Below are 17090 nucleotides of genomic sequence, written 5' to 3' on the forward strand. Positions count from 1 at the left end.
CCCAGACCATGGGTGTATAGCTTCTGCCTCCGGAGGACACACAAAGTACTACACTCAAAACGTGTAGCTCCTCCCTCCTAGCATATACACCCCCTGCTAGCCAGTCCTAGCCAGTTCAATGCTTTGTGTTTCAGGAGGTCACACACACATGCATTCTCTGATTTTTGATTTTTCCTTTTGGATCAAAGATTTGGAAGAAAAGCGGGTCCAGCTGGACTCCCGGCATGTCCCTTCTCACCCCACTGTGTCGGCGGTGCTGTTAAGGTTGATTTTCCAAGGCTGGAGCCTTCTCATGCCGCGCTCCTTCACCATCCCCTGGGGCTCTGGCTTGAAGTGGGAGCTAACACGGTTCTCACTGCTTTGCAGGAGACCGGTCTCCATCCGCAGCCCTTTTTCAGGATCCTGCTGGACGGAGCGATCACCCCCCAGGGACCTGGCAACCTGCGTCTCACAAGCTAAGTATATGAGACGTTATTACCACAGAAAGTGGTCTTTCCAGGGGTCCTTTATACTTTATTTATTGGGGAGAGTGTGTTTTATGTTTGTGTTAACATTTCCGGCCGGTTCTCCAGTTTTCACTGGAGAACCGCGCCGATGGTGCCTGCACGCCGGCCGCATGTTTAAATCTAGGCCCCGGCTTCGCCTGAGGCCTAGTTTCGGTTTCCACTGCCTCTGCATGTCAGTCATGCAGAGGGACAGTGTGGCTCCGCCCAGCGGCTGTGCAGCACAGGGAAGGGACACTCCTCACTGAGGAAGGATTCCCTCCCCTGGCTACCTCATTTGCCGCTCTCAGAGTAGGCCCCGCCCCCTCTCCTCGCTCCGGTCGCCATTTTCTCAGCGTTCTCTGTGCCTGCATAGGCACAGAGATTCCACATTGTGACAAGTGGGGGCCTGGGCTGAGGGACTGGAGGGCACAGAAATGTCTGTTTAAACGATCTGGCAGCCACAACCTCCGGTTTGTGCAGCTGCTTATTTTATCTGTTTATATATGCTGGGGGCCATTCTAGGACAGAGCCCCCACCTCTGCAGCATGTCTCACATCAGAGCAAGGCTGCAAGGCTGTTTTTATTATGCACTGCATGTAGTCTCGTACGGCTGTACCGAGCTCATAAACACAGTGGCCCCTCAGCCTGGAGGCTCATCAGTGGTCCCTCCAGCTGCTCCGGCTTCGGTGGCTGACCCCCGGTTTGGCTAGAATCCGCTCTTTCCAGGGGTCGGCTGTCCCGGAATCTGCTGAGCATGCATTAGCCCCCTTCTCAGGGCGTTTTCTGCTACAGCTCGCTCAGCAAAGCTCACACAGGACTCTCCTTCTGGTCTCAGACCCCGTCCTCCTGACATGGAGACGCAGGGTCCCCTGTCCTTCCCCGTCCCGCAGCTCTGATTCACAAACTGACTCACTGGACGAGGAGGATGTCTCTACCAGGGGCTCGGACGCTACTTTATGTACCATTGATCTGTCCGTAGGTGACGCAGATGCTAATGATTGGATTGCGTCCATTATACTTGTACTGGACCTCCATCCGCCTGTATCAGGGGAGTATTCCCCGCTGGCAGAAAGGCATCAGTATACCTTAAACAGGACAAGGAGTGTGTTCCTTAACCACTCCAGTTTTCAGCCCACTGTGTCCAAGCCCACAGCCTGTCCTGTCAGACCCCAAAGCGGGGTTCTGATGACTGTTTCCCCCTCCCATCAGAGGTGGTCAAGGAGTGAGCTCATTCGCCAAGGGTGGTCCCTCCGGTGTCTAGACTTTCAGCCCGGATAGTTGTATCAGTGGCTGACGGCACCTCTATAAGGATCCCACTGTACATTAATTTTGTACTGGACCTCAATCCACCGGAGTTACCTTGCCTATGAGAACACAAAGTGTGTTCCTTAACCACTCCAGTTTTCAGGCCACTGTGACCAAGCCCAGGGTCCGCTCTGACAGTCGCTTCCCATGAAGCGTGGTTCTGAGGACTGTTTTTCCCTTTCCACCAGTGGTGGTCAAGGAGTGGGCTCATTCACCAAAGGTGGCTCAGCCCGGACCGTTATGTCAGTGGCTGATGGCTCCTCACTTAAGGTTTTGCGGCCCGCCAGGTTGTCCTTCTGGCCAAATCTGTATGGGGGCGACAGGAGCTTCGTTCTCCTCAGCTTTACAGCAGTGCGGGTTTTTTTGTAGCCTTCTCTGCTTCTCTAGAGGAGATGCATTCCCTCACAGGGACTCTATGCCCGAAATGGTTGCCTGAACTTCCAGACTTCAGTCTTTTCATCCTATGCCATGTCTGCCATGCTGGACACCGCACTGCGGTGGCCTCTGCTAATTTCCTCGCTATCCGCAGGCTCCTGTGGCTTCGGAAATGGAAGGCGGATGCTTCTATAAAAGTTCCTTGCTGGGCTCCCTTTTGTTGGGACCAGTCTCTTCGGAACCAACTGGATGAAATTAAGGAAGCTCTTGGCGGGAAGAGTTCTTCCATGCCACAAACCTAAACCAGGAAACCTGTCCAGGGCAGGAATCAGTTGAGGTTTCGTTTTTTTTCGTTCCTCCATCTGATCGTTCTCTAAGCCCTCGGCCTCGTCCACTAGCTCGGCCAAGGTTCATAAACCCAAATGGCGCTCGAAGCTGCGTCTTCAGAAGACCGCAGGAGATGCTGCCACTGAGTCAGCTTCCTCCGAGCTATCTAGCCACGCCAACAACGTCCTTGGTCGGTGGCAGGCTCTCCCACTTGGCGACGTATGGTTTTAACACGTCTCCGTTCAGTGGGTGCGGGATTATATCTCCCATGGCTACAGGATAGAATTCTATCCACCCGCCAAACAGATTTTTTCTGTCAACTCCCCCCGGCTCCAAGGCCGCCGCCTTCTCACAGGCCGTGGCATTCTTGCAGGCCAATGGAGTAATTGTACCGGTTCCCGACTGGGAACGGTTCTGAGATTTCTGCTTAAATCTATTCCTAGTCCCCGAAGAGGGCGGTGCCTTCTGACCTGGATCTTAAGCTTTTCAAGCATGTTTAGGTGTGGCGTTTTCACATGGAGTCTCGGTCTTGTTCCGTGTGTTTTTCACCGGATCAATCAATAACCCAAGGAGATTCCCTAGCATCCATCGGCATCAGAGATGCCTATCTGCAGGTGCCAATCGCAGTTTCACACCAGCGTTGGCTACGTTTTGCTATCGGAGTGGTCCAATTCGTGGCTCTTCCCTTGGGGTTAGCCACGGCCCCTCGAGTATTCTCAAGGTTGGGGCAGCTGTGATTAGGGTCCTGCACCTCTAGGGTTTGGCAGTGATCTTTTGCCCTGGATGGTCTTCTTGTCGGGGCTTCATCCAGTGCAGACTCTTAGCAGAGTGCTTCGCTCACTCTCGCCACTCTAACCAATTCGGGTGGCTTGTCATTCTGTCCAAGTCCACTCTGACTTCGAACCAGAAGTTCCCGTTCCCAGGGACGCAATTCGAGACTCTGTCGGCACTTGTGAAGCTGCCCTTAGTCAAACAGTAGTCCCTCCGCTGGTGGTCGACGTCGTTCTATCAGGCACCGAATACAGGTACTGGTCAGATGGTGGCGTCAATGGAAGCGATTCCCTTGCCCAGTTTCTCCTGCGTCCTCTGAGGCTGGATATTTTCCGCTGTACAAGCGAACTTCCTCCTTCCACGGGGTGGTGGCTTCGCCACAGACCAGGGGCTCGTTTCAGTGGTGGCTTCGGCCACTCTGTCTCAGGGACGCTCCTTCCTGGCCCCGTCCCGGGTGATCCTCACCAGGATGCTAGTCTATCCGCCTTGGGAGCAGTATATCTCCACCGTGGAGCGCAGGGCGCTTGGACTCTGTCCGAATCAGCCCTCTGGATCAATGTGCTGGAAATCAGAGCTGTATTTCTAGCTCTCTAAGCCTTTCACCATCTGTTGGCGGCTAGGCACATTCGAGTCCAGTCGGACAACGTGACAGCGTTTACCTACATCAACTTCCAGGGCGGGACACTCAGCCGCCTGGCAATGTTGGCGGCTCAACGCATTCTTCAGTGGATGAGGGACTCCTAGTCCACCGTATCCGCAGCCCACATCCTAGACGTGAAAACTGCGAGGCAGACTATTTCAGCTGTCCAACCGTGGTCCACGATCCTCAGGTTTTGCGGCAGACGCACTGGTTCATGTTTGGTCCCAGCTTCGTCTCTCTTACGTGTTTCACCCTCTAGCTCTTGTCCAGAGTCCTGCGCAAGATCAGTAAAGAGGGCCGTCGGGTCATTCTCATACTCCAGACTGACCCAGGCAAGCTTGGTACCCTGACCTGCTCCATCTGTCCGTAGTGTTGCCATGGCATCTTCCGGACCGTCCAGACCTTCTCTCAAAAGGTCCGTTTTTTCCGCCAGAATTCTGGACTCTCAGATTGACGGCGTGGCTCTTGAGTCCTGGATCTTGACGACTTCTGGTATCCCTCCTGAAGTCATCTCCACTATGACTCGAGCTCCAAAGTGTCCTTTGGCCTTTTGGCCTTGCCGACCCTCCTGTCCCTTCCACAGTCCGGTCTACAGCTAGGACTATCCCTCATTAAGGGACAGGTCTCGGCTCTGTCAGTGTGTGCCAGCGGCGTATCGTCCGGCTGGCTCCGGTGCGCTCCTTCAAGGGCGCATCTCACATCATTCCGCCTTACCGGCGGCCTATGGAGCCCTGGGACCTTAATCCGGTCCTCACGGTTTCCGGAAACCCCCCTTTGAGCCTCTTAGGGAGGTTTCTTTGTTTCATCTTTCACAGAAAGTAGTCTTTCTAGTGGCCATAATTTCCCGCCAGAGAGTCTCTGTTTTGGCTGCACTCTCTTCGGAGTCACCCCCTTTTTTGTTTTTTTTCATCGACAAGGTGGTCTCCGTCCGACTCCGGACTTTCTCCCTAAGGTGGTTGCTGCTTCCACCTTAACCGGGGCATTTTTCCTGCCTTCCTTTTGTCCGGCTCCTGTTCATCGCTTTGAAAAAGCGTTGCATATCCTGGATCTGGTGCGGGCGCTCCGGATCTATGTGTCTCGCACCGCCGTTATTAGGCGGTGCACCTCTCTCTGGTGCTGACCACTAGTCAGCGTAGCGGTCTCTCGGCATCTAAGCCGACCCTGGTTCGTTGGCTTAGGTCGGCCATTTCCGATGCCTACAAGTGTACTCAAGTGCCTTCCCCGCCGGGGATCAGGGCACACTTGATCAGAGCTGTCGGTGCCTTTTGGGATTTCAGGCACCAGGCTACGGCTCAGCAGGTCTGTCAGACTGCCACTCGGATTAGTCTGCATACTTTTTCGAAGCACTACCCAAGGCATGCTCATGCTTTGGCAGACGCGGGCTTCGGCAGACGCATCTTTCAGGCGTCTGTCGCCCATTTGTGAAGTTAGGTTTCGCCTGCTTCTCAGTTTGTCTGTTTATTCCCACCCATGGACTGCTTTAGAACGTCCCATGGTCTGGGTCTCCCATAGGAACGATGAAGAAAAAGAGAATTTTGTTACTTATTGTAAATTCTTTTTCTTATAGTTCTGTCATGGGAGACCCAGCACCCTCCCTATTGCCTGTTGGCAGGTTTCTTGTTCCGTGTGTCTTCACCGGCTGTTGTTGTTGTAGACAGAGGTTCCGGTTGTTCCGGGTTTTACTCTCTCTACTTGTGGGTGGATGTCCTCCTTCAGCTTTTGCACTAAACTGGCTAGGACTGGCTAGCAGGGGGTGTATATGCTAGGAGGGAGGAGCTACACGTTTTGAGTGTAGTACTTTGTGTGTCCTCCGGAGGCAGAAGCTATACACCCATGGTCTGGGTCTCCCATGACGGAACTATAAGAAAAAGAATTTACGGTAACAAAATTCTCTTTTTTAATCTCCTCTCCCATGTTGGAAATTACTGGTTATCTTTAAACAAACATCCTGTCCCTCTGTACGCTGGCCGAGTCTTTCCCTTCCCTAACCCGCCCCTTAGAACCACCCCAACAAAACTCCTCCACCTCCGATTTTACATCTTTAACTCCCTTATAGGGAATGAGGTCTGTCTCCCCCAGACCGGTCAACCTCCTTCCTCCTTTTCTCTCATACCAAACCTGTCTCATCCCAGTGAGCAGAACCCCCTAACTCGCCTCCCGCCTTCAGGAACCCCTTTATTTTTAATACTGAATTTTCCTTTTTAGGTTGTAAATGCCATGCAGCACTACTAAACCTCTTTCAGGACAACTACTTTCCACACCGAACCTTGCTTTTATCTAGCAACCTGAGGGCGTCAGACCCCAACAACCCCACTGATCTTATATTGATCTTTTATCCTATGGATGAGTCGGTGATATTTAAGTCCCTGATGACCCCTTTAAGCATTCCTGGAGTTTATTCAAAACCTGTTCATATAACCGGAAGTGGACAGAGCTTTATGTGTATGGACACAGCTCCGATCTCCCCCCTATTGTCTTCTGTGAGGGGAAGTAAGGGTCTAACAGAGTTGGATGTAAAGACCTTTTATCCTTTATTTTCATGGCAGGCAAATGGCAATATTTGGATATGGTCGCCCCACTATCTCCCTATATAGCGTATTTTTTCTGTGGCTATAAGACACACTTTTTAAAAAGAAAAACTCCTGCTAAAAAGGGTGTGCGTCTTATAGCCCGGAGGCAGCTTCCTGGGATGGAGGAGAGCACTGACAGTGTTTTTCCTGATCACAGAGAGCTGTGCTCTCTCCTCCGGCTCTGGACCGATCTATGTGATCGGTGTGGAGCAAGAGAGCAAACTACTGGGACCTGAAGGACCAACGCTGCAGGAGCTTAGCAGCTGGAGGACCTGTCACAGAAGAAATTCCAGGACATTTCAGGTCATATGACTGATCACATAATCTGAAAGGTCCGTCAGCTGCTCAACTACTGCTGCCTCTGTTCAGATCCACATCGGAAACCACAAGGGGGGTGTGTGTGTGTGTGTGTGTGTGTGTGTGTGTGTGTGTGTGTGTGTGTGTGTGTTTGTAAATGTACTTGTAGCAGACCTGTGGTGTTTGTAAATGTGCATGTAGCAGAGCTGCATATGTAAATGTTCATATAGCAGAGGTGTGTGTGTGTGTAAATGTTCATGTAGCAGAGCTGTGCATGTAAATGTTCATGTAGCAGAGCTGTAGTGTTTGTAAATGTGCATATAGCAGAGCTGTATATGTAAATGTGCATGTAGCAGAGCTGTGCATGTAAATGTGCATGTAGCAGAGGTGTATGTGTGTTTGTAAATGTGCATGTAGCAGAGCGATTTGTGTTTGAAACTTTGCACTTAGAGCTGTGTATATAACACACACTGCAGAGAAACACTAATGATTGATTACTTTTCTTTTCTGCCCCATTACGTTAAAAGTAGTGCTAACAACCCTTCAACTGTACAGCACCGGGGAAGTTAAAAAAAAAATAAATAAATAAATAAATATTTTTCCTTTTTTCCGCTATTTTTAAATCTAGCGTCCATCTTATGGTAAGAAGCTTCTTATTGTCCGAAAAATATGGTACATGATCTGCTTAAAGGAACACGCTGGGTTAACTGATGCATCTATATTACCTTGGTGTAGGGCCGATAATGCCAACCCCAAGAAGAGGATCTGTGTCATGCGCCAACACATCAGACTTGGCACAAGGAGTAGCGAACTATATTGCTATATAGTGATACCTCGGTTTTCGTTTATGATCCGTCTGAAAACGATAAATGAAAACCGAAACCAATGAAAACCGAGGCAATTATTTCTATAGGAATCAATGTAAATTTGTTTTAGACACTCTAAAATACAGACCAAAAACACATTTTATAGAGAATATAGATAGTGATTAATACTAAAAACAATAAGAAATGGATATTAAATGACTATAAAATTCGAATATAAAGAATAAATACATTTTATCTTACACTTGTTACATACGGTACGTGTTGAAACAAAGGTGACACTCTCACACCACACAGAGCCGGAGAATGCACGGATCACCCTTTTCTGTCACAAAATTAGCAGCGTAGTCACGTGGGCATGCCGACAAAAATGAAAACTGAGGCAATTGATGAAAACCGAGGCAAATTTTTAGTGAACAAAACAAAGAAAACCGAAATAAACAATAACAAACACCAACGAAAACCGAGGTACCACTGTATTTCTTGACGTGTTGCTTTAACCGATCATGCACAAGAAATATAAAAGACCAGCTCTGGCAAATACCCTCCGCCCGATCAGTCAGTGATGGAATCCAAAAACGGGGCGGCTTAGCAAATGGTAGAAATAGTGAAGATTTATATCACTCAGACCGATCCAATAAAAATATTCAGCTTTATTGTATAAATTGAAAGAAGATCAAATCTAAAATAAAAAAAAGTGACTTACAATCACCAAATTTTGCACAAATGCCCCATGTCACTCAGGGAACATCATTGACTGTTTGGAGGGGGAAATTTAACCCTGCGCTTTAGTCATTTGCCAAAAAATCTGCTTACATTAAAGCCAGTGGAGCTGGGAGCCACAGGTCATTAATAGGAGCTGTGATTGCTATAGGCAACAAAGGACCTTATTAGCATAAGAAGCTTCTGTGTGAGGTAATATGGTATCAATAGAAACAAACAGAGAGAGCGACACAGAGAGCGTGACAGAGAGCAACATAGAGAGCGACACAGTGTGACAGAGAGACACACGCACAGTCAGAGACCCAGACACTTAGTTACTATCCCAGGCAATGCCGATTTATTACAGCTAGTGTACAATATAACTGAACATCTGTCTTGAAATTGTCTCTCCAGGAATGGAGACAAACTCTAGCACAGCGCCACCTATTGGAAGTAGCGATCCTAAAAGTCAAATGTGGATTTTTAACAATCCTTTGCCTCTGACTTAGGATATATATGCCAGATCAGAATCCCAATTTGCAGACACTGTGTTTCGGGGTGCTTGCCCCTCGTCAGTGCAAAGTATGGGGGTGTCTGATCTGGCTCATGAGAAGCTTTGTGGGGACGACGGGGGAACACTATTCTCCTTAAGGAGACTTTGCAAGCCAGTCTGGCTGCCAGTAAGGGGACTTATAGCTGCCACGCCCCTCTGAAAAATATTCAAATTGTCTCTCCAGGAAAGGAGACAAACTCTAGCGCAGCGCCACCTATTGGAAGTAGCGATCCTTGGTGTTGCAAAATCCACTATTTTAGCCGACTGTGTGTGTGTGTGTGGTGCAGTTCAGTCGGCTTTCTTTTATCGCAGCTAGAGAGATCAAATTTGCATTTGATATTGGTGAAATGTTACATATAAGATTGCCTAGGGCACATGTAATATATATTCTGACTTTAACATAAGCATCTTGACTTGAAAAATCATTGAGTTCTCGGCACTCTGGTCAGGTAGACATAAGAGGAACCATTGCAATGTGCCACTATTGCTACAGCGGCGTGCGAGGCTGAGGGTTCATGAGGCTTTAGGACTCTAAGGCTAAGTTCACACTTCCGTTGTTTTGCATCAGTCACAATCCGTCGCCTAGAGGAATTACGGTATCCTGCAAAATATTTTGCAGGAATCCTGTTTTTCCCCATAGACTTCTATTAGTGACGGATTGCGACTGATGATGCTGCGTTGCATCAGCTGCGTCGCGGTCAGTCGTTTTTTAACTGACCGCCGGGCGGGAGCAACGCAGCCTGTAACGTTTTTTGAGCAGCGCGATCCGTAGCATTTTGCTGCGCATGCTCTCTCTGGCTCCCTGCCCCCGTAACCAGGATAAACATCAGGTAACCAAGCAATGCGCTTTGGTTAGTTACCCGATATTTACAGTGGTTACGTGTACAGGGAGCCCGCGCTAAGCGGTGTATGCTGGTAACCAAGATAAATATCGGGTAACCAAGCAAAAAGTGCTTTGCTTTTAGTTACCCGATATTTACCCTGGATACAGTGTGCAAGGAGGCCGACACTTCACTCGGCTCCGCCCCCTCCCGCACTCCGCATGTGTACACACACACTCACTTGTCCCCAGCCCTGCAGTCCCCGCGGCACTGACGTCCTCAGCTCCACGGCCCAGCTCGGCTCCGCCTCCTCGCGCTCCGTCCCCTCCCGCACTCCGCATGTACACACGCATGTAGACACACACACTCACCTGTCCCCAGCCATGCAGACCGCGGCACTGACGTCCTCAGCTCCGCCCCCCGAACTCCGCCCCCTGCACACAACTGAGTCCAACAATGAAATTCTTTTCTTTGTCATCCGTTGTACAACGCATCAGTCACATGCGTCAAGCAACGCATGTGACTGATGCAAAACAACGGAAATGTGAACTTAGCCAAAGCAAGATGGGGGGTGCAGGACTGAGGGAATAGATATCGGAAAGGAAAGCTGTCGGTCAGCTGTACAATAGCCAAGACCTGAAGGAGCACCCGACCACACCCTGGATATTAGGTTGGTGCAAAACAAAGAGCTTTTCACATTTTTGCGTATAACATAATTGAAATTGCACCCATGTAGGGATGAATTTCAATTGATCAAGTTCCCCAGATTTGAATTACTAGCCTCATAGGAATATATGGAGATCTTAGTTCAGGTCCAGAGCCCCATGACCCATCCAGATATTGTGGTTTATACTTGGCGCATTAAATGCAGACATGTGGACCTAGCCTACATTGTTGCCTCTAATGGTGTCTGGTAGCCCCTAAGCATATTTGGATGTCTTCCAATTGGGGGCGGGAATAAGTCTTAATGACCGGTTCTTCAGGGTGGGTTGAGTTGCTGCGGGGGGGAGGGGTCAATGGTTGACCCAAAGACCCTCCTTTTGGGCAGATGACTGGCAATGAATCGGGTTGAGGAATCTGCTACAGGAAGGAGGTCCAACCAACAATCTTGGTCATGGTCTTATGCTGCAGTTTGGGTTTGGCCTTCCTAAGGACTCATTTAGATGTCCGTATATCGCGGTCCAAGTGCGTTTTTTCTATATTTCACTATTCAACTTCGTGATTTACAGACAGACTGCCTTCTCCTAATCCAAACGCAAGGTTTTTGAGATCTGTCAGAAGACCAGGGTCACGGTCCTAACTTACGGTCTGTACTCTGTCGGTCATGTACGGAATTCTGAATTCTTAAATGACTTTTGGCCCAACCAGATGTCGTCAGACAACAGAAAGTCTGTGACCCAGTGGATAAAACGATGTGAACTTTACGCAGACTTTGTGGCTGCAACACTCCATTAATATTATGCCATCCTCGTTTACGAAGTCCCTTTTCCGCCAAGGCTCTTCTACGTCCCGTCTGACTAAATTGTGCATGCTATTGTTGATATCTGGAGAATGAAAGCGTCCTTCCCAGCCATATACAAGGTTTATTAGATGGAACTTCAGGATAATAACCAGCGTCACATTTTATATGGCGGATGTATTCATAGCTCTATTACCGAGGCGGCTCTCAAGGTCACCGCCTGTTACGAGCTCCTCACCGACGCAGCGCTCGCTTTTATTGTTATCCGTTCACATTTTCTTCCATTGCCATCTTGTCTGTAGTGTAGTAATTGACCTTGCGTCTCTGCACATTGTTTCTGATTGCTAATGTATTTCTTCCTTTCACAAGCCTATATCAATTGTTTGGTTTTTTTTCTAGGAATTAGCTATTTCAATGCCCTGAATGTACCTTTACACAGCAGAAAACATCAGGTTTGTTCCTTTTCTTTTCCACTTAGCCATCTTGTGTATTATTACCACCTCTGCATTATATTACGGCTGCTAATTTAATGGTTCTTGTCTTCCTTGTACTAGTTGGATAAAGTTTTTAAAGGCTATGAATACATTATTGAGATAAACAAAATGTTTTATTTGTGTAAGTGGTTATTTTTGGTTAGTAAAATTGCACTTCCTTTCTTTCTTTCTTTCTTTCTTTCTTTCTTTCTTTTTTCCTTTTTTTCCTTCCTTTTGTTCCTTCCTTTTGTTCCTTCCTTTTTTTCCTTCCTTCCTTCCTTCCTTCCTTCCTTCCTTCCTTCCTTCCTTCCTTTTTTTTCCTTCTTCCTTTTTTACTTTCTTCCTTCCTTTTTTCCTTCCTTCCTTCCTTCCTTCCTTCCTTCCTTCCTTCCTTCCCCCAGTAATACAGGCTGGATGTGAGCTCTGTGGGTATATACTGTGCTGCTGTTTTCATTAGCACAGCTTCTATCCTGCAATTATTTCCTTTACCATTTCTGTAGATCACTCTTCCAGATAAATCGCTTACAGACTCTGAGAAACGGTAGAACATTCTCAATGAAGACTTATTTAGAAAGTTTCTTAACTTTAGTATTTAAAAAATATGTGCAAAAGTGTACATAACCTTTTAACCATTTGCTCAATAGCAACCTTAGATCTATCACATTTTCCTTCTTCTCTTTAAAAGAATGTGCCAAAAAATCAGCAAAGTTTTCAACAGGTAGGTCTACACTGTATTAATATTGGCACGGCGAAAGGGAAGAGAAACTCTGTATCTAGGGAAGGGGAAGATGGAGACCCCTTGACCAAACCTACCGCTGGTCCCTTCCCAGCCAAGATAGGTTCTTCACCTATGTGCCAAGCCGGATACCTGACCCTAGGAATCCCTAGTGCTGGGCCCTAAATAGGGAACGGATGGGATGAGCTCTTTGTCAACACCACTAAACACTAGAGAAGACACAAGGACACGAGGAAAATGTATGAATTACTTATCTAGCGATGACACCCGTAGAGGTTCAGCAAAATTTTCAGCAATGATACCACAGAGGAGTACAAGCCACCTGCTTGCAATCAGAGTTTGAATGGACTGAAAAAATCACCTGCACGAGTCCAAGGAGGGAAGGGGTATTTAAACACCAAGAGAATACTGATGATCAACAGCTGGGTGGAAAACAAGCTCCTGCTGGGTCCAAAAGGATGAATCCAGCAGGAAAGCTACCTATACCAATGAATACTGACAGCAGGAACGATGGAAGGTCAGGGAGCATTCTGCGCAGCCAAACGCTGTGACCTTCTATTCCCCAAAGATACATGACTGTCTGTCACATGTGACACATGCATCGCGTTAAAGGTTTTCATAGACTGTATGGCAGCTGTGGGCTCCTCAGATTTGTCTTTGTCTTGGAGGCCATGACAGCAGTTGTTATTGGGGATATGGTTTTAAGATGAACGACCTCCATTGCTTGTTTGCAACGCTCAATTTTGGCCAGTTGGGGGCGGTCTCGAGCTGGAACACTGCCTCCATGATGTGTGTTAACTCTATACTTGTATGGACATGGTTGTCCTCTTAGACAGAAGTGTATTAGAAGGTTATCCTATCTCCTCGTGTATCCATACTGTAGTCTTCATTATTATAAGGCTATGTTCACATTTTGCAGAAAATTGTCCCCTGCAGATTTGGTTACGAATCCAGACATCGAATCGGCATGTGTTACTTGTGGATTTCATTGCGAATTTACTAAACCATGAATAGGGCAAAAGTTGCAATGAAACAGTAGATTATCATTACAGGACTACATGGCGTGCTGCAGGTAGTCCAGCACATTCATCAGCTCTGTGTAACTGCTAGATCTGCAGCAGAGAAAACATTGATTTCTTTATCGTTCCTATGGGAGACCCAGACAATGGGTGTTTAGCTTCTGCCTCCGGAGGACACACAAAGTACTACACTTAAAAGTGTAGCTCCTCCCTCTGAGCTTATACACCCCCTGGAGAACCAGATCTAGCCAGTTTATCGCTTTGTGTTCAGGAGGCATACATCCACACATGCATTCTCATCTGATTTTTTGATTTTTGGAAAGAGTTTGAAAAAAACGGGTCCAAGTCTAGACCCCCGGCATGTCCCTTCTCACCCCACTGTCGGCGGTGTTGTTAAGGTTGATTCCAAGGCTGGAGCCTTACATGCCGCGCTCCTTCACTATCCCTCCTGGGCTCTGGCTTGAAGTGGGAGCCAGCACGGTTCTCCATGCTTGGCAGGAGACCGGTCTCCATCCGCAGCCCTTCAGGATCCTGCTGGACCGGAGCACTCGCCCCCAGGGACTTGGAACCCTGCGTCTCAGCAAGCTAAGTACCTGAGACGTTTATATATTGGGGGTCCCTGTACTTTATTGTTGTGGGAGAGTGTGCTGATTGTGTTTTATGACATTTCCGGCAGGTTCTCTGGCTGTCGCCTGAGAACCGCGCCGATGGTGCCTGTGCGCCGGCCGCACCGCTCAAATTTAGGCCCCGGCTTCGCCGGAGGCCTAGTTTCGGTTTCTCTGCCCTCGCATGTCACTAATGCAGAGGGACAGGCTCGGCTCCGCCCGGCGGCCGTTCTGCACAGGGGAGGGACACTCCTCACTGCAGTGTATGTCCCCTCCCCTGTAGGTCTCTATGGCCCTCCAGATCCCGCTCCCACAGTCCGGTCTGCAGCTGGGACTGTCCCTCAACTCTCTCAAGAGACAAGTCTCGACTCTGTCAGTGCTGTTCCAGCGGCGTATCGCCCGGCTGGCTCAGGTCCGCACCTTCATGCAGGGCGCGTCTCACATCATTCCACCTTACCGGCGGCCCTTGGATCCCTGGGACCTCAATTTGGTTCTCACGGTTTTGCAGAAACTCCCCTTTGAGCCTCTTAGGGAGGTTTCTTTGTTTCGTCTTTCACAGAAAGTGGTCTTTCTAGTGGCCATAACTTCCCTCAGGAGAGTCTCAGATTTGGCTGCGCTCTCTTCGGAGTCACCTTTTTTTGGTTTTTCATCAAGATAAGGTGGTTCTCCGTCCGACTCCGGATTTTCTCCCTAAGGTGGTCTCTCCTTTCCACCTTAACTAGGACATTACCCTACCTTCCTTTTTGTCCGGCTCCTGTTCATCGCTTTGAAAAAGCGCTGCATACTCTAGATCTGGTGCATGCTCTCCGGATCTATTTGTCTCGCACCGCTGCTCTTAGGCGGTGCACTTCTATTTTTGTGCTAACCACAGGTCGGCGCAAGGGCCTCTCTGCTTCTAAGCCGACCTTAGCCCGTTGGATTAGATCGACCATTTCGGACGCCTACCAGAGTACTCAGGTTCCTCCCCCGTCGGGGATCAAAGCACACTCGACCAGAGCTGTCGGTGCCTCTTGGGCTTTCAGGCACCAGGCTACGGCTCAACAAGTCTGCCAGGCTGCCACTTGGACTAGCCTGCATACCTTTTCAAAGCACTACCAAGTGCATGCTCATGCTTCGGCAGATGCGAGCTTGGGCAGACGCATCCTTCAGGCGGCTGTCGCCCATTTGTGAAGTTAGGCTCCGCCTACTTCTTAGTTTTTCTGTTTATTCCCACCCATGGACTGCTTTGAGACGTCCCATGGTCTGGGTCTCCCATAGGAACGATAAAGAAAAAGAGAATTTTGTTACTTACCGTAAATTCTTTTTCTTATAGTTCCGTATTGGGAGACCCAGCACCCTCCCTGTTGCCTGTTGGCAATTTCTTGTTCCGCGTGTTATCACCGGCTGTTGTCGTGGACAGAGTCTCCGGTTGTTCCGGTTCTTGCTCTGTTTTACTTGTGGCTGGCTATTCTCCTTCAGCTTTTGCACTAAACTGGCTAGATCTGGTTCTCCAGGGGGTGTATAAGCTCAGAGGGAGGAGCTACACTTTTAAGTGTAGTACTTTGTGTGTCCTCCGGAGGCAGAAGCTAAACACCCATGGTCTGGGTCTCCCAATACGGAACTATAAGAAAAAGAATTTACGGTAAGTAAACAAAATTCTCTTTTTTATCAAAATGACAGCAAACAGCTCAGTAAGTGACACATCGCTGGAATCAGGGTCTCTGTCTCTACACTATGTTGCTCTCAGATGAGGGAGCAAAAACCTGGTGACAGATTCCCTTTAAGGAATGGTTTGATGAATATGATTAAGAATTTAGAGAGTTTTTCCCCATCCCCCAAGATCCTATCCTAACATGTAGCAGGAATAATAATAATAATAATAATAATGGCAAATACCTCCTATTAGAAACGTAGTATAGTTCTCCTGATATAACCATGTCTCTAACCTAATGTGCAGGGCATTGCAGCTTAGGTATCTATGGTTACGACCACTCATATAGGGACAGTTTGTTGCTTATGGTTATAACCATGGATACCTAAGCTAGCTGCAATTCCCTGCACATGAAGTAACAGACATGGCTATATCAGGTGAACTATTCTACATTTCTAATTGGAGGTATTTGCAATTATTATTATTTATTATTATTAATAATATTATACTTACTACATATTGGGATAGAATCTTGGAGATAGGAATAACCCCTTTAAGGTGTATAAAAGACTGGGCAGATATGTAAGTAATTCACAAAGGGACTTGGTATGTCTTGTACAGATGCTGAGTGACCGCTTGTGTTCTAGTCCTGGCTGCAGTCACGATTGTGTAGGCCTCAGAGCTGCAGTTCTCTAGCGTCCCCTGCTCGGACAATGTCTGCTGTCCACAACATAAATAACTAGAATCGCCTCCACTGTTCTTCTGCTGATAAACAGAATGAATTGATGACGCCTCTGTGTTTTTCTTTGCAGCTGAAAGCTCGGGAATTAGCCGGCCAGTCTCTGGCCTTTGTCCAGGATCTGGTCACTGCCCTGCTGAACTTCCATACATACACAGAACAGAGAGTCCAGATCTTTCCCATAGACTCTGCCATCGATGTCATCTCACCATTAAATCAAAAGGTATGTGTGACATGCAGAGCCGGAAATCCTACAGTATAGGATGGCGTCAGCACCCATTACTTCTGATAGTCCGGCATCTGGTGTGCACAGGCCATTCAGAAAAGTGATTAGTGCACCAAACTTCCCATTGTGTCACGGTGACTGTGTGCTAACATCCCCTTCACCCTCGTTATCACCGGTGTGAGAGCAGAGGACTACGCCTGGCACAGTGGTAGTGCCAATATAGTCACCGGGCATAATGAAAAGCACTCCTGCTGGGATGGGAGAAGTCTTTGATCCTGGCTAGTAACCCTGCCCGGGCTCAGATCAATACACTCTGGGCACCGTACACGGGCAGGAACTCCCATGTAGTCGTGATCACCGGGGTCGTTATGTCACTATGAACATACCCTGTACCCGGGTAAAGGTCCAAAATATTTACAGCAATGCTCAAAGACCAATGGTTCATCATAGCAGCTCCCCAAGCATAGAAAAATGTATATAGTAGTAAGAAAAAGTATATTTCAGTAATTCAATACAAAAAGGGAAACCCATAT

General features: G+C 48.1%; 1 protein-coding gene across 2 annotated transcripts in view; it reads left to right on the plus strand.

The window, feature by feature from the left end:
- The window catches only part of PPP1R21 (protein phosphatase 1 regulatory subunit 21), a 187801-nt gene that overhangs the window by 70220 nt on the left and 100491 nt on the right, over window positions 1-17090 (plus strand). For both annotated transcript variants that reach the window (XM_075339212.1, XM_075339213.1), the window contains exons 8-9: window positions 11529-11581; window positions 16405-16554. In XM_075339212.1, coding sequence (XP_075195327.1) covers window positions 11529-11581; window positions 16405-16554 — 203 coding nt within the window. The remainder of the gene's footprint in view (window positions 1-11528; window positions 11582-16404; window positions 16555-17090) is intronic.

Source organism: Anomaloglossus baeobatrachus, chromosome 3, assembly GCF_048569485.1.
Source record: "Anomaloglossus baeobatrachus isolate aAnoBae1 chromosome 3, aAnoBae1.hap1, whole genome shotgun sequence".
In the NCBI taxonomy this organism is placed as follows: Eukaryota; Metazoa; Chordata; class Amphibia; order Anura; family Aromobatidae; genus Anomaloglossus; species Anomaloglossus baeobatrachus.